Source organism: Dipodomys merriami, unplaced genomic scaffold (assembly GCF_024711535.1).
Source record: "Dipodomys merriami isolate MVZ:Mamm:240054 unplaced genomic scaffold, mDipMer1.0.p SCAF_19, whole genome shotgun sequence".
In the NCBI taxonomy this organism is placed as follows: domain Eukaryota; kingdom Metazoa; phylum Chordata; class Mammalia; order Rodentia; family Heteromyidae; genus Dipodomys; species Dipodomys merriami.
Window position 1 is genome coordinate 19,184,888 of NW_027203270.1, and position 22,905 is coordinate 19,207,792.

The window sequence follows — 22,905 nt, forward strand, 5'->3', positions numbered from 1 at the left end:
TTGAGCTATATCTCAACTTCCAGCCTTTTTTTTTTTTTTTTGGTGCCAGTACTCGGGCTTGAACTTAGGGCTAAGAGACTGAACCTTAGCTTTTCTTGCTCAAGACTGATGTTTTCCCACTTGGGCCATAGCTCCGCTTTTTGCATTTGGGTAGTTAATCGAAGAAAAGAAACAGACTTTCCTGCTTGAGCTGGCTCTGGCTTCCAACCATGATCCTCAGATCTCAGCCTCCTAAGTAGTTAAGATTACCGCTGTGTGCCACCAGCATTTGGCTGATTTCTGGCTTTTTGATGTTTAATTGGAGATATGAGTCTCAGGTCTTTTATCAGCCCTGTGGTCGCAACCTTTAAACCAATCTGCAACACTTTCCAGTTCCTCTGAGCAGCTCTGGATGTCGGGCGCTGCCCTCTTTGGCCCTCCAGATGGCCAGAAGGAAAGCAGAGGCAGGAGGTGATCAGTCCTGGCCTGTTCACACACAGGGTGGTGGGGGTCCAGTGCAGCAGGGCTCAGTTAGCGGGGTAAGGAGCAGGGTGACTACAGCTGCCCTTTGCTGGCCCCATGCCAGTTCCCCGCATTCATTCGCCTCATCCTCCAACAGCCTCCGGTGTGTGGAGATTGTCGTTATCCACAAAAGGAAGGTGAGGTGCCTGCTTGATGTCACTGTGCTCCCCAGGAGCAGGTGTGATGGGAACCAGATGGGTCCAGAACCCACACTGCTGCTGGCTGGGCGTCCACCATCCCAGTTAAGGACAGACCCAGATATGCAGCCTCCATCCCCGCCACACCTCCCCTGGTGGAGAACATGACTTGTTTGTAGCCATGCACCGAGTGGAGGCCACTTCAGGACTCCAGGGAGGACTGGGGTGTGTCTCTCCACTGCTGGCTCCCTGAGCACCTTCAGGGGGCTTCATTGTCTATATACTGGAAATCCCTCCAAGCCCCATCTCAGGATCCAGGCCTGGAGGGACTTGTTGCTTTGGCATCACAAATGATAACATGCTTCATTAAGCCAGATGGGCCAGAGCAGTGGTCTGGTCAGTACTTGAGTTGGGTTTCGAAGGGTGGATAGGAATTGTCTAGATAGAGGCACAATTAGCAAGCACCTGCCAGGAGGCAGCTAGTATAGAGAACTGGTGGTTTGAGGCAGTATGTTTTTTGGGGATGGGGGGAGGCTGCTGCAGAAGCTGGGCTTGTGCACCAGTAGTTTCCTAGCAGTGTTTATACCCGCTGCCTGTCTTACATGCTCCTCCTCCCCAGCACTTCCTGGGAGGTCTGTTCACCCACTGTGTCAGTTAGGGTGTTTTTGTTCCACTGAGTGGAACACAGGCAAGTCTAGAAACAGTGTGGGTGCTCGTGTCCACACCTGGCCAGCAGAAGTGTGTGGGATGCTGGGGGGTGTGGTGAGCTGCTCTGGCTGGCCCAGACAAGCCTGGCTAGACCCTGGAGGCACAGCACAGCCAGCATAGGCCTTAGACATCTTGTCTACCAATCCACTTCACAGATGTAGAAACTGAGGCCCAGAGAGGGAATACAGCCCACTCAGGCCTGTGGCATGGGAGGGTCCTGGTGCTGTCTTCTGTGGGTGATGGAGCTAGGAGAACATAGAGAAGCTGGGCCCACAGCCCCATTTGGCAGATGAGGAAACCAAGGGCCCAGGAAGGATGTGGCTTTGCCAGGCCTTGTTGCTGCAGTCCCTCATGGACCAAACTGCTTTGTCTCACCTTCACTTGATGGAAACTTCCTGAGCCCCACCCCCTGGCCAGGCAGGCCCTGTGCTGGGCTCTGCCCCTCGATGAGCTCATTGTTGCCAGTGAGCCGGGTTGTCCAAGGCAGGTGAGGAGGCCAGGGGGTGAAGCTGCCTGTCAGTTTCCTCATCTGCAAAATGGGAGGAGGAGCCGCTGCTGCAGGCTGTGGGAACATCCCACAAGGTGACCTCTGCCAAGAACACCAGTCGGGCAGCTCAAAGCCAGGACTGGCTCCATCTTGCAAGCATGTGGTATGGGTGATGGGGTACAGGGTCTGGGTTCCAGCCCCCTAAAGGAATTCTCCCTGCTTTCCATCTGCAAAGCTGCCAGGGCATGACAGGCCTCGAGGCCCTCCACAGAACCTTAGTGGCCTAGATGTGGACAGACCAGGCTGTGGCGGCCACTGAGGGGTGCCAGCTCCTACCCCCACCCAGTGTCATCTCCAAGGCCAGGAGCACCAGCCAGCCCCTCCCACCTCAACATCACCTCTGAGTTGGGGAGCACCAGGCACACCCAACATCATCTCAGAGTCCTGGAACACCAGACAGCTTCTCCTACCCCAGCATTATTTTAGAGTCGGGGAACACCAGGCAGCACCCCATGTTACCTCAGAGTCAGGAGCACCAGGCAGCTCCCACATCAGCATCAGCTCAGAGTTGGGGAGCCAACATTCAGTCACAGAACCTTTCTAGGATCCCCCTTGGGGAGCAGGCATCAGCCAGGTCCTGGATCAGGTCCCCTGCCTGGCTGAGGACAGCAACCCTCCAGGGGACAGGAACTGCCAGAGCAGGTCCTCAGTCCAAGCCCAGGGCCCAAGGCCTGGTGGCAGCCATGATGGATTTGAGGTTGGGGAGGAGCTGGGGTGCAAGCCTTAGGACAGAAGGGTGCTGTTGGTTGAGCCTCATCTGGCTCCTTTGCAGGGTGACACATGAGGCTGTTTGCCTGGGAGTGGCCTCTCTGGGGGACTGTGGATCTGAAGAGGGTTGGGTGCTGTGGGACCGCAGGCCGGAGGTCCCGGCTGCCACCACAGCCATCCATCCCACTCAGGTGGTAGTGAGCTGCAAGGTCGCCAGGCCTCCACAGTACGCCTTGTGTCTCCCTGCCTCACTTTCTCCCCATGCAGTTTGCCCTTGGCTTAAACTCCAACTAGGATGGGGTGCTCACTCTCGAGAGCTGCCTAGCGTCAGGATGCTTGGAGATTATGCGGGAACACTTCCTTACCCCACACCATCTTCCCTTTTGCCATGCCCTGCCAACCCAGCCCCACATCCACTCTGCACCCCATGCCCCCAAACAGCCCCTCAGAGGCTCAAAGACAGCGAACGACACCATTCCTCTCCCTGAGTATACACAAAGTCCTGTTGGGCCCTGCACCTCTACTCAGGGTGGACCAATACTTGCCAGGCCCCAAAGACATATCCAAGGCACAGGGTTGGAAACCAGCTCTAGCCAGTCCAGGCCTTACCCCTACTTGGTGCAGGATCTCCAGCAAGCCTCAGGTGTGTGCTGGGATCTTACCACCATGGTGTTCGCAAGAGGATGGGGTAGAGGCTGAGAAGACTTAATGCAAACAGTTGTATATCAGGTGGGTGATGGGGAGAGGGCAGCACATGAGCATCCCCTCTTCAAAACCCTCCTCCAGCTTGGAGTCTTTCTACAAGCATTGCTCTACGTGAGTGCGCTCGCTGAGAGATGAAGCCTGTAGTACTGATGAGAAGACAGCCCAGAGAGATTAAGGGTTTTGCTCAGGACTGCACAGCAAGTCTGTGGCTGGCCAAGCCTCGTGTTTTTCAGTACAGGAGTTTGGTTCTTGGTGCCAGATGAGTAGCAGGCATCAGCAGGGGCCTAGGGCTTGGGAGGAGCCCAGATGGGCCTGCAGGGGCCAGCCTGGTGAGCTCACTGTGGGTGCACAGACATGTATCCAGCACACTCCAGGCAGCCTCTTGTCACCCCATGAGTGCAGATCCCAGAGGAGGGCCCTGCCAGGCATCGCAGCAGGGTGTGGCGGTGAGCTCTGCTCTCTGGCCTGGGTAGGTTCCAGCCTGGCTGTCCTTAGCTCTCTGCGTGGCCTGGGGCTGGTCTCTGTCAGGTTCCTATTCACAGTCCCAGGGGCACAGGGACCAGCTGTGAAGGGCAGGAGTGGCAGCCTGGAGTGCAGGGGTTGGATCAGCAGTGCCAGGTGACTGTGATGGGCACCGGCTTTGTACTTCCTGGAGCCAGGCCTCACCTGGTCCTGGCCCTGGGCCTTTATGCCCCAACCCTCTGTCAAGCCAGGGAAGCTGGGGCCAGTGATGGGCTGGGCCAGCCTACAGTCAATAAATGTACTTAGACCTCTAGGGCCACATCCAGAGCCAGGTCCTGGTGAGGGGAGCTCACCTGTGTGTGGTGGGGACAGGAGATGTCAGCACATGCATATTAGAATATGCTCTGTCCAGACTAGACAGCAAAGGAGCCTGCCTAATTGTTCTGCAGCCCAGGGGCCCAGGAGGCCCTGGTCAACGGCCATGCCAGCTCCTACCCTTCTTGATGCAGAGACAAATGAGGTCTGTCTCAGCATTGCCAGATAGGGCAGTGCATAGCCAAAGCTGGCTCAGCAATGTGGTCTAGGAGTGGGGCAGCAGGGTCCCTGGCCTGAGCGCCTGGGTGGGCCCTCCTCTGTGAGCCCAATGCACACAAGGAAGAAGCTGGTGATAGGCTGGGACACTGCATGCAGAAGGTCATCAGACAGACCTTGGGGGACAGTCTTCCCAGGCTGCCTAGAGTACCTTCCCTCCCCTGTTGTGCATGCCTTTTGTCCAATGCTGGCCTGAGGACAGCAGCCCCAGAGAGGCCCCAGGCCTGAGTTGCTGGGGGGCCAGGCCAGTGTGCTGGGATGCCCCGAGGGATGTGACTGGGAGAGTTGCTGTTCTCTCTGCTGCTATGGCTGATGGCCTGGTTGCTTTCTGCTCTTAGGTGATAGCTGTGGTCATGGATATGTTCACCGACGTGGACATCTTCAAGGACCTGCTCGATGCCGGCTTCAAGAGAAAAGTAGCTGTGTACATCATTGTGGACGAGAGCAATGTCAAGTACTTCCTGCATATGTGTGAGCGGGCTCGAATGCACCTCGGGCACCTCAAGGTGAGCGGACTCCCTGCCTGCTGGGGTGGCCAGAGGGCAGAGATCATGTAGTCCATCAACAAACACTCTGAATACTTGCTTGTTGTGCACATATCCCTGTACTAGATACACAAGAGTTCAGTGATCCTTGAGCATCCTGCCAACTGGTCACATAGCTTGAATGCCCTGAGGAACAGGATACGCACCACCTCATAGGCAGATAAGATAAATGCTGTGGAGTGCTTTCCGACCAGGTGCAGGAGTTGGAGCCAGGTACTATGTCACATGTTATTTCAAAGCACCCATGCCACACAGGTGACCTGGTTGCATGCATACCTCTGGTGGCAGGTGTATGTTTGCCACTCTTCAGGTAGCTCATGCCCATCAGGAAGTCTTTCTTGGGTTAGATGTACACCTCTCCTTTTGTTTTTGTCAGTAATGGGGCTTGAACTCTGGGCCTGGGTACTGTCCCTGAGCTCTTCAGCTCAAGGCGAGTGCTCTACCACTTGAGCCACAGCACCACTTCCAGTTTTCTGGTGGTTAACTGGAGCTAAGAGTCTCATGGACTTTCCTGCCTGGGTTGGCTTTGAACCGTGATCCTCAGATCACATCCTCTTGAGTAGCTAGGATTACAGGCATGGAGCCACCAGAAAGCATCTGGGGCACGTCTCTTCTTATGATGTCCACCTGCTGAGTCAAGAATCTGGCTCAGGGGCTGGGAAGTTGGCTCAGTGGTAGAGCGCTTGCCTTGCATGCCTGAGGCCCTGGGTTCGATTCACAGCACCACATAAGCAAAAAGAAAAAAGCCGGAAGTGGCGCTGTGGCTCAAGTGGTAGAGCGCTAGCCTTGAGCTGAAGAGCTGAGGGACAGTGCCCAGGCCCAGAGTTCAGGCCCCACGACCGGACCCAAAAAAAAAAAAAAAAAAAAAAAAAAAAAAAAGAATCTGGCTCAGACCAAGGTCAGAGTTGAAGTGGCCTTGAAATCCATGAGCAGTAGGATCGAGCTAGAGAGAAGGCAGCTTGTGGACTCAGGGTGGCCTGGGTTCTCAGCACTGCTTTTCTGTGTGTCCTTCAGCTTGTCACCTTCCCACTCTGGGCTCTAGGATCTCATTGGTCTTCCAGAGTAGCACATGAGTTGGTGTGGCTGGGTTTTTCCACCCAGACACACTGGCACTTGCCACTGCCTTGCCTGGGATGGAGGAGACCCTTTTCCCACACAGCCCTTGCTTGGCACCTGTTGTATGCAGAACTTGCCTGAAAACAGAGCCATATGCATAGGCAGCTAATGCTTCAGTAGAGCAGTCCATGGGTTGGCTTATTTAGTCCTCCTTACAACTCAGGTGCGATGGGGTTGTCATTCCTTTTGGGGGAAGTAGAGGTACGACTCAGGTATCACTACCTGTAAAGTAGCACGAGCCTCTGCCAGTCTAAGTTCCCAGGCCTGCAGGTCCCAGGAGGGGGTGGGGGGTGGGCATGGACGGACGCTGGGCTGGTTAATGAGGCCTGGGCTCCATGCCTGTAATTTGTCTGCATTTGTTAACACCCCACCCCCTGCCAAGTCCTTTCAAGTGGGTATGAGTTCTCTGCTGTAGTGTCTCTAATTTCCGAGACATTTATTTTCATGTGGTCTCTCTGGAGAGGTGACCCCAGCCTACCTGCCACCAGGTAATTAGCACCTGGAATTGGCCCTGGTAGCAGATGGCTCATGCTGGATAGACACAGTGTAGAAAGTAATGTTTTCAATGTGACTTCCCTGAGAGCAGCAGCAGGGTGCCTGGCATGCCTCACCACCAGTGTACCTACCTGCCCTGTGCCCAGTGTGCTTTATGTGTGTTGTCTCAGCACACTTGTTCCCCAGTGTGAGATGCAGATGAAGGGCTTATGCCTGTGGGGTTGGGGCTGTCCTAACCTAGGGCTCTCACAAGAGGCCACAGTCCCTACTAGGTACCTACTGCCCCTTCTCAGCAGAGCAGCCCTGCCCTCTCCCTCCCTGGCCTGGTTTTTTTGAATCTCCAGGAAGTGGGAGGTGGGTAGGTTACAGTTAGGTCCATACCAGGCTCCCTGCCCATGGCTTCAGGGGAGCACCCAAGCCAGAGAGGCATGTGGCTACCCGGAGTGGGCTCCCATAAGACACACGGGGAAACTGAGGGAGGTCGTGACTTGCCTGAAAGATTGTGCTAAGTTGAGGGGTGAACCTAACAGCCAGTAGTGAGAGACCCCTGGACTGCACAACATCCCACTCCTGTCTGTATGGGCTCTGTGACCCCCTGTGGGACTTGGGCATGTGGATGCCCCGTCCCTGGCCCCCCAGGGCCTCATGGCCAGAACCATGGCTCATAGGGCTGCTTGTGGATGAAATGAAAGAACAGTGGTTGATAGAGCTCTCTGTGTGCCAAGCGCAGTCCTGCTGCAGCTAACCATCAGTTGTAAACCCCAGGCCTGGGGCGAGGATAGGGTTGGGGTCTGGTTGTGAGGCCTCCCCCGACCCCCAGCCCTTCAGCTGGCCCGTGACCATCAGGGTAGAGAAGGGCCTATGGGCCATGGCCCAGCCTGTCCCACTTGGCTGCCTCCCTCTCTGGGAAGTTGATGTGCCCAGGAACCACACACGTGCCTGGGAAAGTGTGACACAGGCTTCTTCATTCTCACCTCTGTGCTGCCCCCCTCCATGGCCCTGGGAAGGTAGCCAGAGGCTCCTGTGGGCATAGCCCGGCCAGGTGTCACCCCATGGAGGGCCTACCTGCCTGCCTGCCTACCTGGCTGTCCTCCCTGCCCGCCGGCTGGCTGGGCCTGGGCCTGTCTGGAGAGTACTTCCTATGCAGTAATCCGAGCCTGCCCTCCACCCAGCCCTGCAGTGACCTGCTCCCAGATCCCCGGGCCCAGGGTACAGCCTGTACCTTGTAGGGTCACATCTGTGACTGCAGGGATGACAGGTGCCAGTGTGAAGAGACAACAAGAGCCAGGCCTGAGCCCTGACTGCCAGTGCATGGTGACCTTGGGTAGTCACTAGCTTTCTGAGCTTCTCTCCATTGCTTGTCTGAAAATGTGTCCACCATCAGGGCCATGCTGCAGAGCAGAGGAGACATGAGGGGGGGGCACTTGGGACTGAGCTCCTTCCTGTCCTGTCCTGTGTAGTGATGGTCTGGGCCCCTCTGGACAGGCCCTGGGTCTAGTCTGCATGCCAAATGGCTTCTGTTCGCCTCTGAGCTGTGGACTGGCTGTTTCTCCCCCCGCCCCCTTCCCTAGCTCTGGTTCTACACTAGCATCTTCTAGAAATTGTACTGCTAATGATCAAGCCCATGCCACACATTGTGCCCAGCTGCTGTTCCAATGTAGGTTCTCAGCTGCCCTAGCTTGCCTGCCCAGGTGCCCTGATACCTGCAGGCAGGAGTAAGGAGTGAACCCTGTATTACAAATGGGGAGCCGTCCTTGGAAAGAATACCCAGTTCTTCTGCCCCATTCCCTCCTCTCCCAGGATCACAGGACTCAGCCAATAAGTAGGACACATTTGGGAGTAATCTGGTGCTGAGGGGTATCGCAGACCAGTGGGAGCTGGGTCGAGGACTGAAGCTCATGGCTCCCCCAAAACAGGAACTGTGGGAGACGAACTTGTGCAGCCATTCTGGGCCTGTGCGCCAAACTGAAAAAACTAGCAATCACCTGGGCCGGTTGTTCACATTTCTAATGAACAAAAAAAAGCAGCCATGGGGCTGGGAAGATAGCTCAGCGGTAGAGTGCATGCCTTGCAAGCATGAGGCCCTGGGTTCGATTCCTCAGCACCACATAAACAGAAAAAGCTGGAAGTGGCGCTGTGGCTCCAGTGGTAGAGAGCTAGCCTTGAGCTGAAGAGCTGAGGGACAGCGCCCAGACCCAGAGTTCAGGCCCCATGACCGGCAAAAAAAAAAAAAAAAAAAAGCAGCCAGCTTCCTTGGGGAAGGCTCGGGTGAGGATGCATGGCTCAGCAGTTGCCATGCCCTGGCTCTCCTGGCTGGCTCTCCTAGGCTGTGAGGCGGACGGCAAGGCTCAGAGTATAGCTGACTAGGCCCTAGCTGGGGACACAGGAAAGTGTGGGAGGAGGACTGGGCCCAGCTTCTTCCCCTCCCTGAACAGGTTGTGGCCTGCTTTCTCTGAGTGAAGCCTGGGTCTCTGATGGATCCGGGGTATAGGACAGGCACTTCTATCCCTGGGTGATGTCCAGAAATGTCTGTATGTAGTAGGGTGGGGAGGCACTAAGGTTTGAACTTAAGGCCTTGCACTTGCTAGGCGGGTGTCTTACCCTTTTTGTTTTAGTTATTTTTCAGATAGAGTCTCATGCTTTTGCATGGTGTGGCCTGAGACTGAGGATCCTCCTACGTTCATCTCCCCAGTAGCTGGCCACCACACCCAGCCAGAGAAATATTTAATTGTCATGAATCTGAGCAGGAGTGTTATCTAGTAGGTAGACGCAAGGATGTTGTCATCCATCCTACAGTGCCCCGCCACAGCGCCCTAGCCCACAGCGTCAGTCCTACACAGCCTGACTCCAGGGAAAAGCTAGGAGGCGCAGACTAGGGCTTGGAGCTGGGCTGGGTCAGGCCTGCCCCATCTGGCCCCTGGTCACATGAAGGTGGTTCACAAAGGACTTCCTGTCCTAGGATGACAACTGTATGAATATTGACAACACACACTTTATAGAGTGGAACAGGCTCTTCAGAACAGAGCCCAGGCCAGTAGTACAGGAATACAGGCTCCTACCTCTCTATTCCCTGAGTTCCACACACCTAGCCTGGCCTCACCATTCCTAGCTCAGGCCTGGTTGGGATGCATCTTTGGACCTCCCACTAGTCTCCAGCTTAGAAGAGGCCGGACAACTGAACACCATCCACTGTCCCTGAATCTGGGCTGCTCCTGGCCTATTGAGAAGCCATGGGCAAGTCACTTCCTTCCCTGAGCCCACCCAGCCCTCACCAAGTATGGCTGACGGTTCTGGCTCCCCTTAGGGTCCAGACCTGGGTAGTTTTCTATTGTTAAAGTTTTTGAGATATTGGGGTTTTGAACTCAGAGCCCCACGCTTGCTAGGCAGGTGCTCTACTGCTGAGTCATGTCTCCAGCCCTTTTTTTGCACTGGTTATTTTTGAGATTGGCTTGCTTCTTTCCCAGATGTGATCTATCTATTTTAGGCTTCCCATCATATTACCTCCCCATTCCCATGAGATGCCTCAGCTGGCCTTGAACTATAGATCCTCAAACTACCTGCAAAGCAGCTAGGATTACAGATGTGAGCCACCATACCTGGCTCACTCATCTTGAGTGTTTTCAAGTCCTCATCAGGACATACTGTGCCGTCACAATGCCACCTACAGTTCATAGGTCTCACTGGGATCACTCCTGTACTAAACTAAGCAGCCTGGAGCCCAGGTGGGTGGACTTGTTTCACAGGTGAGAAACTGAGGCATGGAGAAGCATGGATAGTGTCCCTTGGCTTCAGTGGAGTCACACAGTCTTATGAGTATAGTGGCTCTGAGGCCTAAGGGTGCTGTGGTTCACCCCAGTGCTGGTGCCCCTCATCCTTGCCCTTTGGAGGCTGCGGAGGGTCCAGGGACTTTCCCAGTGCGCCCACTTGAGCCAGCCCAGTGTCCCTCCACCCTTCTGCCCATCCTCTGCCGGGACGTCCCCAGGTCCTGAGACAATACAGCTTTGTAGGATTCTCCACCTTGTCTCACACGAGCCTAGACATCTGAGACATTACCTCATCCAGGCCAGGCCTGTGGGGCGGGTCCACTCAGGAACAGGCCAGGGACAGCCCAGGAGGCAGAGGGTGGGGGCTGGGTGCAAGCCCCCACCTGCTGCTGAGCCCCAGTGTTAGATGAGCCTTAGGTTCAGGGCCAAGCCCCAGAGTACAGACAGGAAAACTTCAGTCCAGAGAGCCCAGGGACTTGCTTAGAGTTCCACAGCAGGTTGGTAGCAGTCAAGGCCTTCCTCACATGGCATCTGAATCATGCTGAGATATAAGTGGTCATTTTCTGGGCATTTGGTCAGAAGAAGATTTGGGGTGGATAGGAGGCAGTGTAGAGGCTTGTAGATGAGAAGGGTCACATGACCCCAGCACATAGGCATGCACCAGGAGACCACAGGAGACTGCTGAAGAGCTGGGTTGTGGTTGGGCACATGCAACAAGAGAAGGCTTCTAAGATCTTTTGCTGACCTCTGATCCTCAGCAAGCATGCTCCGTGTTAGGTACAAAGTCACAAGTGTTAATTGTCCTGGGCCAGGGCCAGCTTCCTGCTGAGCTGGCTGTGTGCAGACTGGAGTTTTCGGGGCGGGCCGGAGAGCTAGCCCTGGGAACAAGGCTTATCTGCCTTCTGGGCTGGGCCTAACAACAAGGCGATTGTTTATTCCACACTTTGGTGGGTGGCTGGGTGGGCATCTCATGGGTACCCACCCTGAGGCCACCCTCTGCAGCCTCTGTGGATGCTGCCCTGGGTTTGCCCTGGGCAGAGGGGCAGGCAGATGGCACACCTTTCTCCATGTCCAGCTTCCTCATTCATTTTATGAATCCTCCCTGTGGGCCCCACCATGTCAGAGGTGGTCCAGCTGTGCAGATCCACCCTATACTCTGCCCTGGATGTCTCAAGCTCCTGCTGCCCTGGGGATGTCCTGGCTTGAGCAGGTGCAGGGTCTTTCATCAGCTTTCTTCAACTCTTTCTTCAACTCCTGCTTCTCCTGACAGGTTTTTGTACCCCTCCTCCCACCCTCACTGTGTCAGCCATCCTTTCCTGGGAGCCGCCTTGATTACTCCTCCGTGGTCCTGGGTATTTCCTCGTGGTGTTTATACATCTGCCTCCACCCTATGGATCCTGGGCATTGTCTTTTCTGTGTCTGCCACTGGGGGCCTCAGTGGGGGTTAGTGAGCAAGTGAGCATGTGGGAGTTAATGAACCAGATGGGTTAAGCCACTAAGTCACGGCAGGGTCCAACAAAGAATGTGTGGCTATTGAGGCCTGAGCTGACTGCTCAGGATGCTCCTGGGACTTCCTGTCCCTAGGGCTATGTTCAAACTGAAATTCCTGACCAATCACAGGCCTATGGAATCAGAGGCATGCTCATCACACAGGCCTCACCTACTTCATGCTGTGGACACTTGGAGCCAATACCCAGAACATCCTGGCCCAGACCCCCTTCATCAGTGTCATTTCCTCCTATGCTCTCCTCACAGGTTCCTGAGACCCCAGACACTCAGCCCCTTTCTCCAGGCCTGTGAGGCCTCTTCCATGTCCCTGTTCCTCCCGGTTTTTTTTCCCTAAGTCCTAGGCAGCTGCCCCAACCCCATGCATTCACTTGCTGTGGAGTCTAACCCTGCTTCCCCGTTCCCAACACAGAATCTCAGAGTACGCAGCAGTGGGGGAACTGAATTCTTCACGAGGTCGGCCACCAAGTTCAAGGGCGCCTTGGCCCAAAAATTCATGTTCGTGGATGGAGACCGAGCAGTATGTGGCTCCTACAGGTGATTCTCCATGGGGCTTAAGGAAGAGGTGCCTCTGTCTCCCAACTGCTTTCTGCTCTTTATCTGATGGGTGATAATGTGGTTATTTCAGATGACTAGTCTGCAGACTGCTGGGGCAAGTGTGGCGGGGGGGAGGGAGGCTGGGTCCCCTACTGTCTTATCTCTGAGGGTAAACGGGGGTGGGGGTGTTTATCTTAGCAGACTGTCATTCTCAGCCCACCATGACACTGGCTGAGGTGGGGTGGGGCCAGGTCAGGCTGTACCTCTTCAAGCCCACTCTGAACACTGTCTTCAAGGATAGCTTTAGCTCTGCAGATCCCATCATACCCAGCCCCTCAGGACAGGGCAGCTGCTCATAGTCATTACAGGGCTAATGGCAGCAAAGACTGCAGTGATGGTACCTTACGCTGGGCAATGCCTGGTGCCAAAGGCTGCTGTCACAGAGGGATGTCACCGGCTTCTCCAAGCCAGGAACAGCCTGAGGGAGTACAGTGCTCTGGTGGGTTTGGGCTCCCAGACTCTGGTGTGACTGCACAGCTCTGCCATCCTCTGCATATCACTCTGCTAAATCTCCATCTCAGGGCCCTACTGGTATAGTCTGATGGAACACTAGCCAGGGTGCATGGTGGACCCTGTTGCAGCAGGGACTGGGAGGACTCTCTAAAGCAGGGGGCTTAGGCCCAATGAGGCAGCAGATGCTGTGTGCCTGACTCATGCTGCCCCGTCTCTATGTTACAGCTTCACATGGTCGGCCGCGAGGACAGACAGGAATGTAATCTCTGTGCTGTCCGGTCAGGTGGTAGAGATGTTTGACCGGCAGTTCCAAGAGCTATATCTCATGTCACAGGGCGTCAGCCTCAAGGACATCCCCATGGAGAAAGAGCCAGAGCCGGAGCCCATTGTGCTGCCCTCTGTGGTGCCCCTGGCACCCACGGTCACTGTGGCCAAGAAGCTTGTCAACCCCAAGTATGCGCTGGTCAAGGCCAAGAGTGTTGACGAGATTGCTAAGACTTCCTCTGAGAATCAGGATATCAAGAGACCCCCCGGGCTGCGGGGCCCCGCGCTGGCTGAGCGGCCGGGGGACCTTCCTGAGCTGCTACCGCCTGTCCACCCAGGACTGCTCAACCTGGAGAGGGCAAACATGTTTGAGTACTTGCCCACGTGGGTGGAGCCGGACCCAGAGCCTGGCAGTGACATCTTGGGCTACATCAACATCATCGACCCCAACATCTGGAACCCACAGCCCAATCAGATGAATCGCATCAAGATCCGCGACACATCCCATGCCAGTACCCAGCACCAGCTGTGGAAGCAGAGCCAGGAGAGCCGTCCATCCCCAGACCCTCTCCCTCCCCCTGAGCCCAGGGACACCCAGGATGGGATCCTAGCTGAAAATGGTCTCTTCCATGGGGATCCTGAGCCTCAAACCCCAGTACCTAAGCCCCGGACAGTCCCTGTAGCAGACATACTTGCCCAGGTTGGCACTGGTGTTGGCTGGACCCCAGAAACCCCAGAAGAGAAGATGACCCCAAATGGGACAGACATGCTGCCCAAGACGGTGGGCCCAGGCCACGTCCCACTTGAGCAGCAACTGTCTGTGACCCTGGATGGCCCTGACAGCCTGGAGACAAGGCTCCCCAATGGGCTGGATGAAGAAGAGGAGGAAGATGATGATGATTATGTGACCCTCAGTGACCAGGACAGCCTCTCAGGCAGCTCTGGCCAAGGCCCTGGTCCCCGGCGACCTTCCATTGCCTCTTCCATGTCAGATGAGTACTTTGAGGTGAGAGAGCGGACCACCCCTCTCCGGAGGCGCCATTCAGAGCAGATGGCCAATGGGCCAGGCCAGCCACCCCGCCGACAGCTGAGTGCCCCCCATATAACCCGAGGAACCTTTGGTGGCCCTCTGGGTGGCTCCCTGTGGGGCCAAGCCCAGGGGAAAGAAGAGATGGCCGCACCAAGGAGGACGCAGGCCCAGCGTGCTGTGCACCGGGAGGCTCAGGTGGGTCACAAGAGCCCCGCCCCCAATCACAGCCACAGAGCCAGAGTTGCCATCCCTGGACCAACATGTCCCCAGCTCTGATGACTCCTTTTGTTACAGATGGAGTGGCTGATGAACAGTAGGGTGAGATGACCCAGAGCCGTGTGGGTGGCCAGCCATTCCCTTCCTGAGGACTTTTGGTCCCCGAGTCCTGACAAAGCAATCAAAAAGAAGTAGGAGTTTCCACTCCCATAGGCCCCAAATGTCCTATACAGAACCTTGAAACTTACTGGGGTAGCACAGACCCTCATTTGCAGACAAGAAAACAGTGGGTGCACAGAGGTGTTCCTTTACACTTTTGTGGTTACCCAGCTGTAAGCAGTCCTTATTAGAACTTGTACCAAGCCACTTTTGTGTCCCTCCCTCTGTGGCCATAGTGACAGCTTCCTCTTCCCTACTATGCCACAAGCAGTTTCCAACTCCTCCTAGTGACCTTCACAGGACAAGGCCTCAGAAGCCTGGGTGCCCTGAGGCCTGCCTCAGCCATAGAGCCTGTCCTACCTGGGAAGAGTGCACGGCTGATCATGCCAGGCATGATCATCAGGCCCATGGGAAGCATCTTGAGGTAGCTGGCAAGGATGGAGCCTGCCTTGGCGTGGTTCAGGTTCCGAGCAGACAGTGACCGCTGCACAATGACCTGCAGGCAGGTGAGAGAGGGAGTAAGTCCCTGGGGGACGCCTGTATCAGGCTCACTCCTGATAGGCCTGAGGGAGTGGTCCCATTGGCCCCAGGCTGCCCCAGGTGACCAATGAGAGGCATCCCACCAGGAGAGTTCTGTGCAGTTGATCAAATACATTTGTTCCTGATCCCAGTCTCTCCATCTATAACAGAGAAGATGTAGGTCTCCTGGCATTTGTCATATCTCCAAGGTATCAGAGATACTTCCGTCCTGGCCCCTCACTAGATTGATGGCACATACAGGCATGTATTGGGAGCTGTGTGTTTCATGGGGAGAGGCTGGGAGCTCTAAGACCTAGATTGGGGAAGCTCACTCAGCAGGGAGGGTCTCTAGAAGCTGCCTGGGGGCCCCACCTCCCCTGGGATCTTTAGGGAAATCCTGATGGTCTCAGTTTCCAGCTGTGCAGAGTGGGGAGTGGAGGGAGCCATAATTAGGACTGATGATATCTGAGATGTCCCCCTGCTCTGATGTTCTGAATCTCCTTTAAAAAAAAAATAGTGGAGGTCCAGGGTTTACACATGCCTAGCATGTGTACAAGGTTGCTCCACTCCCACTGTGTTCTATCCCTAGTACCACTGGAAAGAAACAAAAGCCCTGGGGCCTCAGGAGTCACAGGACAGAAAAGTCCTCAAACCCTGAATGTCTGTCATCTTCCATGGATGGACGTTTATCTCTGTTATTCATCCCATGTTCATGGCAGCTGGTGCTGGGACATGTGTCACCCTCGGTGGAGAGGCTAAGGCTCAAAGGACCCGAGACATGAGGCTCACCATCCTTCTCCCCTTGGTGCCAGCAAGCCATTTCCCCGTGGGCCTCTTGCCAAAACAGCAACCTGTTCTCCCTGCTGAGCCCAGTGTTTTACCACCCTGAACTACTGTCTGTCTGTATATAGGTTCCTGCCCAAGGAGTAAGTGAGGCCGCTGGGGCAGGTGGCCAACTCTGTGCCTGGCTCCCCAGCCTTTTGTAAAAAGATGTCAGATCCCTTTCTCAGTGGATCTGAGGCTTCCCTTAAAGTGTGGCCACAGCCAGCCATGGCTCATCGTGAAAGATGGTCATGGCTGTGGCTGAGGCCAATGCTGAGTGACAGAGGAAGCTACTGAGCCTCATGCTGCCCATCCGTGGGGGGACAGAGAGCTTGGAGCCTCCCCAGCTGGCAGGGTCCCAGGAGACATTCCTATCTGTGCACACTTACTCTCAGACAGGGGTGCTGAGGCCTGGGCTCTGCTTCCTGGACTCTGCTCCATTTCCTATTGGCTTTGTTTCATATTACAAAATTTTCACCTGCTTTGTGGATGAGCCCGCAGAGTGAAAATCAAAAGCCCCTGTCATACCAGCACACAGAAATAGAGTGCCCAGGTGTCCTGAAAGCACCCAGGGAACCTTGAGCAGAACCAGCTAAGGTTGCTGGGGAGGAGGCCTGGGAGGCTGGGCTGAGACCCTGCTATGAACATATCTGGTATCTGACCACGCTGTCTCCCTGGGTGACCTCTGTGGGCCCATCTTATCTGTACAGCAAGGCCAGTGCAGCCCTGCCCCAGAGGCCAGCATGAGGGCTCAGTCACATGGCCTTCATGGGACATGCTCCACCCAGAGGCGCCTGACTAGGCCATGCCATGTGGTAGGAAACAAGAATTGGCTGGGGTGTAGGGGTCAGCCCTGCAGGAATGTCCGTACCCCTAAGGATCTCAGGGGTCCGGGAATCACAGAGGTAAAAGGGGCCCTGCTTGAGAGCAACACAAAACAGATGGGGAGACTAAGGCCTGGCCTCCCAGAACCTCTGATACCAGCCTAGGTTACTTTCTGCTTTTAGAACCAGGAAGGGTCTTCTGGTAGATGGTAACGGAGCCCTTGCTGTTGGGAAACCCAGAACCGTCACGCTTGTCTTATGGGCGCATTCATCCTGTCCCAGCCTTGGTGTTTGCCTGTGAACCTAGCTAGCCCTGCCTGACTCTCTGGGAGGTGTGTGTACAAGGTCATACTTATTTTCCAGTGGTGGCTGTGGCCTGCTTGCCCCTACAGTGGGCTGGAGCTAGGGTCACAGATGCTGATTGGAACTGCCTCACACGGCCTTCTAGCCACTCGAGGCTCCCTAGGACACCACAGCATTGCAGAGGGAGAGCAGCTTGTCTGAGATCACATCAATGACTGAAGATGGGAGAGGAGACACATTACCAGTCACCCCATCACCAGAAACTCAACACATGGCTCCAGTACCCCTTTTGGGTCTTTCTCCAACTACATCCACCCTGTTTATGGATATAGGGAGTTGGGGCCTGGCAGCAAGGAAGGGAGGCAGGAACTTTCCTTACAACCACAGATGGCAGAATCAATCCCAAACAGGAGGAAATGGAAGCACAATATGGTTAAACCCACTGGTGAGTGGCAGAGCCAGGAGTCAAACCTGGGTCTGGCTGGCTCTGTGGCCCTAGGGAGACTCTCATTCTGCCTTTTCTCTCCTAGGACCAGCAGTTCCATCATCATGGGGGCCCTGCCTTGAGGACCTCAGGGGCCCACCAGTACCACCGTGCTGCTGATGGTACCCACACCTCTTCCAGGAAAGCAAGCCCGGCCACGACAGGCCCTCACCACTGGCAAACCAAGGGTAGCTCAACACCCCGTGTGCTACCAGATCTTGGGAGCCCAAGGCCCACTCGAAACACCCACATCCTGGCTGACGGCAGGGCCACCGAGGAGCATCGGAGTCCCTTTGGAATCCCGTACTCCAAACTGTCTCAATCAAAACATCTGAAGGCTAGGACCGTCAGCAGCCAGTGGGCCCCATCTGATTCTAAGCGGAGGTCCCAGGTCCCCCGGGACCACAAGGACCCCTAGCAGCCTGGTCTGAGCCAGACCCACAAAGCCCCCCATCCTGGAGGGCAGAGTGGCACTGGCACTCACCTGGTCCGTGCACCAGTACCAGGTAGCCATGATGGTCAGGCCAAAGGTCATCCCAGTCCATGGGAGGTCCCCTGTATAGGGGTCCCGGAACATGTGCATGGCATCTGCACGTGGCAGGTGGCAGGTGGTGTTGGCAATGATCCTGGAGGGGATGGCCCTGGCGTATGCTGCCTCCAGCTGCCCATAACCGCCAATCTGGTCGAAAGCTGGGTAGGATAGGGATGGGTTGGTGGTTGGGTGGCCTGGACTCCCTGGCTCACAGAAAGCCTGCTGAGGCATCAAAACTAGAGACTTAGCATCCTCACCTCCCCTGGCATTTGGGAAAGTGGGGTTGGATAGAAGTTGGAAAAAAAAAAAAAGACGAATTTGAATAACTATTTTATTGTATTTAAAATAACACTATTAAATGAGCATTTTGCACATGGGCCTGGCAAGAGGTCCTGTCTCTCCAAGGTAGTGAAAATCTTTTTTCTCGGTATTCAAGGACTTGGGCTATGAAAGGGGGTGATTTCACTAGAGCCGAGAGTGGCTGGCAGCACTGTGACATCTCCCCCTCCCACCCCACCCCCCGCCCAACCCCCACGTGGACACAGGGAAGCTGAGATTCATAGAGGCCAGGGGCACCTGCAAATCCTTACAGCCCACTGGGCAAGTGGGCTCCAGAGCCTGGCTGTCCCCAGACTGTTTGGGTCTACCTCACGGCCGGGGCTATGCATGGCCATGCCCTGGCCTGACTGTGCCTCTGCCAAGTCTGGAGTCACTTCCTCCCCACCTAGACTTGGCACTGGATGTCGGTCCCTCACCTGCAGTGGGTTCTGGGAAACAAGGCCCCCTGATGTGTGAGGAGGGAGCATACCTATGAGGGGGCTCCTGTCCCCTACCCAGCAGGACCTGGAAGAGGTGCCCCTGCTGCCTGCACCGTGGAGCCGGGCCGGCCCTGGGCACAGAGTGAATGAACAAATGCTGCATAAGGGTTAGAGATTGCCCAACCTCAGGGCCTCAGACTGAGTCTAGGCAGGTTGTCTAGTAGCTTCATCTCCAAAGGCTCAGTTCTTGTGTGCTTGTGTATTTCCAGGGACAGGGAGCTCCCTGCCCAGGGCGGTCCAGTAAGCTTCCTTGTCTGTTGCTGCACCGGCGTGGCCAATCTCCTAACTCCCCTCTCCTCCCTGGCCTTTGTCTGCAGAGGCAGCATCACCCCTTGGGAGTTTGTACATGATTTTAAACAATTGGAGGTGCCGCCTGGGCGGTTCTGTGGTCTCCTAATTGTGTGTCTCCACACCTGCCATTAGCTGTACCTCATCCAGCCCTGAGCCAGGGCGGCAGGGCCACCCTGTGTTCCTGAGTCAGCTCCCACCACGCTGTGGTGACACCAGAACAGCGTGGGTGGGCAGGAGGGAGGCAGCATCCATCAGCCAACAAGCCCAGTCTATTGGCTTTGCCTCAGGAGCCCTGCAGGGGGCTGGGACACCCCCACCCCCATCAGGGGCCACAGTCCCCAGCTCTTACCTTTGATGGCCAGGATGACTGCTCCCACTACCATAATGACTGTCTGCAGAGCGTCGGTGTAGATCACAGTGGCTAGGCCTCCTGCAGGGGAGCACGGTTGCAGGAGAGAGTGCTCAGTTCCAGGGGAGAGGGGAGAAGGAAATGGACAACCTGCAGAGTTCCTGGCTGGCCCCTGTCTCCTAGTTGTGCCCCCTGTGCTTTCCTAGCTGAGCAAGCTGTGAGCTGTAGAGTCCACCAGGCATACAGATCCAGGCCCCAATTCTCCATCCCCTTTGCTCAGAACTGGCTGTTCTTTAGGGGACACCCCTGATTCCCTAAAAGGAAGTGACCCCCCACCTCATGCATTTGCACCTCTCTCCTCCTCCCTCCCCCCATGGTTAGCCCTGGGGCAGGGTGAGCTGATAGGTGGTCCCCGCACCTGCAATGGTATACAGAGCCGTGATGATGAGCGTGAGGATGGTGGAGAGGTAGAAGTTCCAGCCCAGGCAGATGTGCACGAAAAGGGCGCCTGCGTACAAGTCGATCTAGGGATAGTAGAATGGGGCCGAAGTTGGAGATTATCATGACACATGACACCTGAGATCTAGGGCTTGGAGCCTAGACACAGACCGGCTGTGTGGCCTGGGTGCCAAGGATGCAGAGGGGAGACCCTGCCCACCTCCCTCTGCTGTTGTGAGTGGGAGGAAAACTGGCCATGGTTGGCTGGGTGCTGTGTTAAATATGTACAGGGGACGTTTCTGTCTGTTTAAATAAAGTTCTAAAGTGGTCAGTGCCCACCAGCCAGATGTGTGGTTATTGAGTTTGTGGTTATCTGGTATGATTATTTGGCTCTGGCTCGGGGATGCAAGGCAGAACCCATCCCCTCAGTTCCTAGGGAATTCTAGATGAGGCAGAGTCCAAGCAGAATTCATAGGAAGATCCAAAGGGACTCTTGGGTGCTGATGGATTTGGTTGCTATCCCTGGGGATTGGGCCTAAAGACAGGATACTCCGAGGTGGCCGTCACCAGCTGAGGCTGTGGACAACTCATGCTAAATCTTGACCTCTCCTGGGGTTACCTAGCCCTCTCTCCCTCCTTTCACTGGCACAGGCAGGGAGTTGAGGGGCAAGACCTTGACTCTTCTCTGTAGTACGCTGCATTGTATCTAGTTAAGGCTCTGCAAGGACACCAGGAGCGTCCTAGTGAAGAGCTGCAGACATCATCCGTTCCTTTCTGGCTCCTCTGCCGGTGAAGCTTTCCTTTTACCCAGGCTAGCTTCAGCCTGAGAAAAGCTAAGAGTTTGCAGGGCCCTGGGTCTGGACCCCTGGTCTGTATGCCCCAGATACATGGCCTTGAGCAGGTCACTTCACTTCCTGGGCCTTCATCTGTTAAATGGGGGCACAGATGTGGCGCAAACACAAAAACAGCCCTTTCTACCAGCTGGGCAGTAGCACCTGGCCTTCTTGCAGTCCTCATCATCTGCCACCTGCTGGCCTGGCATGGAGGTCCAGGAAGTCAGGTGACTTCTGAAGGGATTCCTCTCCTCTATGCTCCTCTCCTTTGGTGGCCCAAGGGCACCTGCAGTGCCTAATTCCCTGAAGACCCAGATGGACAGAGGCTCAGAGAGTAGAGGAACTTGCTTACTGTGGTAAACACCTGAGACAGTCACAAGAACAACACCAGGCACCTGCAGCCCAGGTGGAGGACAGTGAGGCAAGCCAGGACCTTATTCTAGACCGCTGCTCAGTGGGCTAGTCAGCCCCGGGCTGACTAGACTATCCCGGGCTCAGGCCTGCAGGGGCTTCTGCTGCTGCAACCCACTGGCTGCCTGCTGGAGGAGCTAGCCACGCCCCTCTGCCACTGTCCCACCCCTGGTCCTCCACCACAAGATTCCAACATTGTGCCACCTTCTACAGGCCAAGGCCCCTTTTAGCCTGCTGCGTGACTCGGGGCCAGTGAGCTCCTGGGGAAGAAACCTTGTGGCTAGAGTCCCCCAGAAGAGTATAGCATTGAGAGCAGGCATTCCCACTCCTGGCACCATTGAGTTGCCATGGGGAATGTGCACTTGGATCCAGTACCATTACTGGCCATCAGAGGCCGACCTGTGGGGCTCCCTACAGCTTGAAACCCCAACATGCATTGAAGAAGCCTTGTTTTTTCCCTCCATTTGGGGCTGCCCCGGTGCTCCTGTCCTCTCATCTGTTTCCTTTCCTGACCCTACTTTGCCAGCTTCCTCCTTGGAGCCCCTCTCTTCCTTCCATGGATTGGCAGAGAAGCTAGGAGATCCCTTGGCTGGCGGTTACAAGTTCCCATTTCATCCCCTATGCCCCCTGCCCTGATCCTGCCATTTCTGCTCAGGCTGTCACTAACCCTTGGACACTCAAAACAGGAACCTCTTGCCTTTGCCACATCCTCTGTCTACACCCCACCAGCTATTGCTGAGGGTCCTCTCCCCAAATATGGCCATCTCTGCTTCTGCCCAGAGCAGGCTCTGCCCATGCAGCTGTGCAGAGGAAAGTCAGACCACGGTTCAGTTGGCACAGATGGAGTGAGAACGGACACTTGCCCACTAGGATTGCCTTCTTACAAAGCCTTCCTGAGATTGGGCTGCTCACCCAGAGCCAGACACACAGTAGGTGCACAATAAATTGTAGACAAGTTTTCCTAGATCAGAAAGCCTGTGGGTCAAATTCAATCCCAGCCCATATTGTCCATGGCTGGCAGAGATGAGGAATTAGGACAGAGACCACGTGATCCTCAAAGCTGAAAATGTTTACTACCTGGTTCTTTATAGAAAAAACAAAACAAAAACTCAGATCTCTGTTATGTATGACCTCACTGAGTCCCAGGAGGGGTGCTAGGCACACAATAGCACATCAGTGAACAAAGAGAAAACGGGGAGCCAGGTGCTGGTGGCTCGCACCTACTCAGGAGGTTGAGATCTGAGGACAGCAGTTTGAAGTCAGCCCAGGTAGGTAAGTCTCTTACCTCCAATAAACCAGCAAAAAGCTGGAAGTAGAGCTATAGTTCAAGTGGTAGAGCTTCAGCCTTGAGAAAAAAACATAAAACAAAATAACAACTAAGGGACAGTGCCCAGATTCTGAATTGAAGCCCCAATACTAGCACACAAAAAGTGTGGGGAAAGAGAGAGTAGATGATCTAAGTCAATTACGGAAGATGCTAAGGGTATGAAAAAAAGGGAGAGAAGGGTGACATGGCTGGGCTTGTTGGAGCAGGAGTGAGGGAGGAGAGATTTGAACTGAGGTGAGGGAATCATGGACACTAGGTAGAAGAGGGCTCCAGGGTTGCTGGACTGCTCTTGGTAATACAAGCAGGCCAATATGGCTGGAACAGTGTGTGTAATGGGGAGAAGACAAAGAGGTGCCATCAGTGAAGTAGCTGGGTGTCAGTGATGGACAACACATTGGCCAAAAATGTCCTGTACTTCAAGGGACCTGTGGTATCATGCCTGGCTTCCCT

At 55.3% G+C, this 22,905-nt stretch overlaps 2 protein-coding genes across 4 annotated transcripts in view; one reads left to right on the plus strand and one right to left on the minus strand.

Moving 5' to 3' along the window:
* Fam83g (family with sequence similarity 83 member G) overlaps positions 1 to 17,945 on the plus strand; it is a 28,187-nt gene extending 10,242 nt beyond the window's left edge. Inside the window, exons 3-6 of the mRNA XM_070027600.1 lie at positions 4,698 to 4,865; positions 12,198 to 12,322; positions 13,061 to 14,324; positions 17,503 to 17,945. Of these exons, the coding sequence (XP_069883701.1) occupies positions 4,698 to 4,865; positions 12,198 to 12,322; positions 13,061 to 14,324; positions 17,503 to 17,874 (1,929 nt within the window). The 3' untranslated portion in view covers positions 17,875 to 17,945. The remainder of the gene's footprint in view (positions 1 to 4,697; positions 4,866 to 12,197; positions 12,323 to 13,060; positions 14,325 to 17,502) is intronic.
* Slc5a10 (solute carrier family 5 member 10) overlaps positions 1 to 22,905 on the minus strand; it is a 61,070-nt gene that overhangs the window by 23,835 nt on the left and 14,330 nt on the right. For all 3 annotated transcript variants that reach the window (XM_070027601.1, XM_070027602.1, XM_070027603.1), the window contains 4 exons: positions 19,865 to 19,970; positions 19,447 to 19,527; positions 17,941 to 18,146; positions 14,865 to 15,000 (listed from right to left, as the gene is read on the minus strand). In XM_070027601.1, coding sequence (XP_069883702.1) covers positions 14,865 to 15,000; positions 17,941 to 18,146; positions 19,447 to 19,527; positions 19,865 to 19,970 — 529 coding nt within the window. The remainder of the gene's footprint in view (positions 1 to 14,864; positions 15,001 to 17,940; positions 18,147 to 19,446; positions 19,528 to 19,864; positions 19,971 to 22,905) is intronic.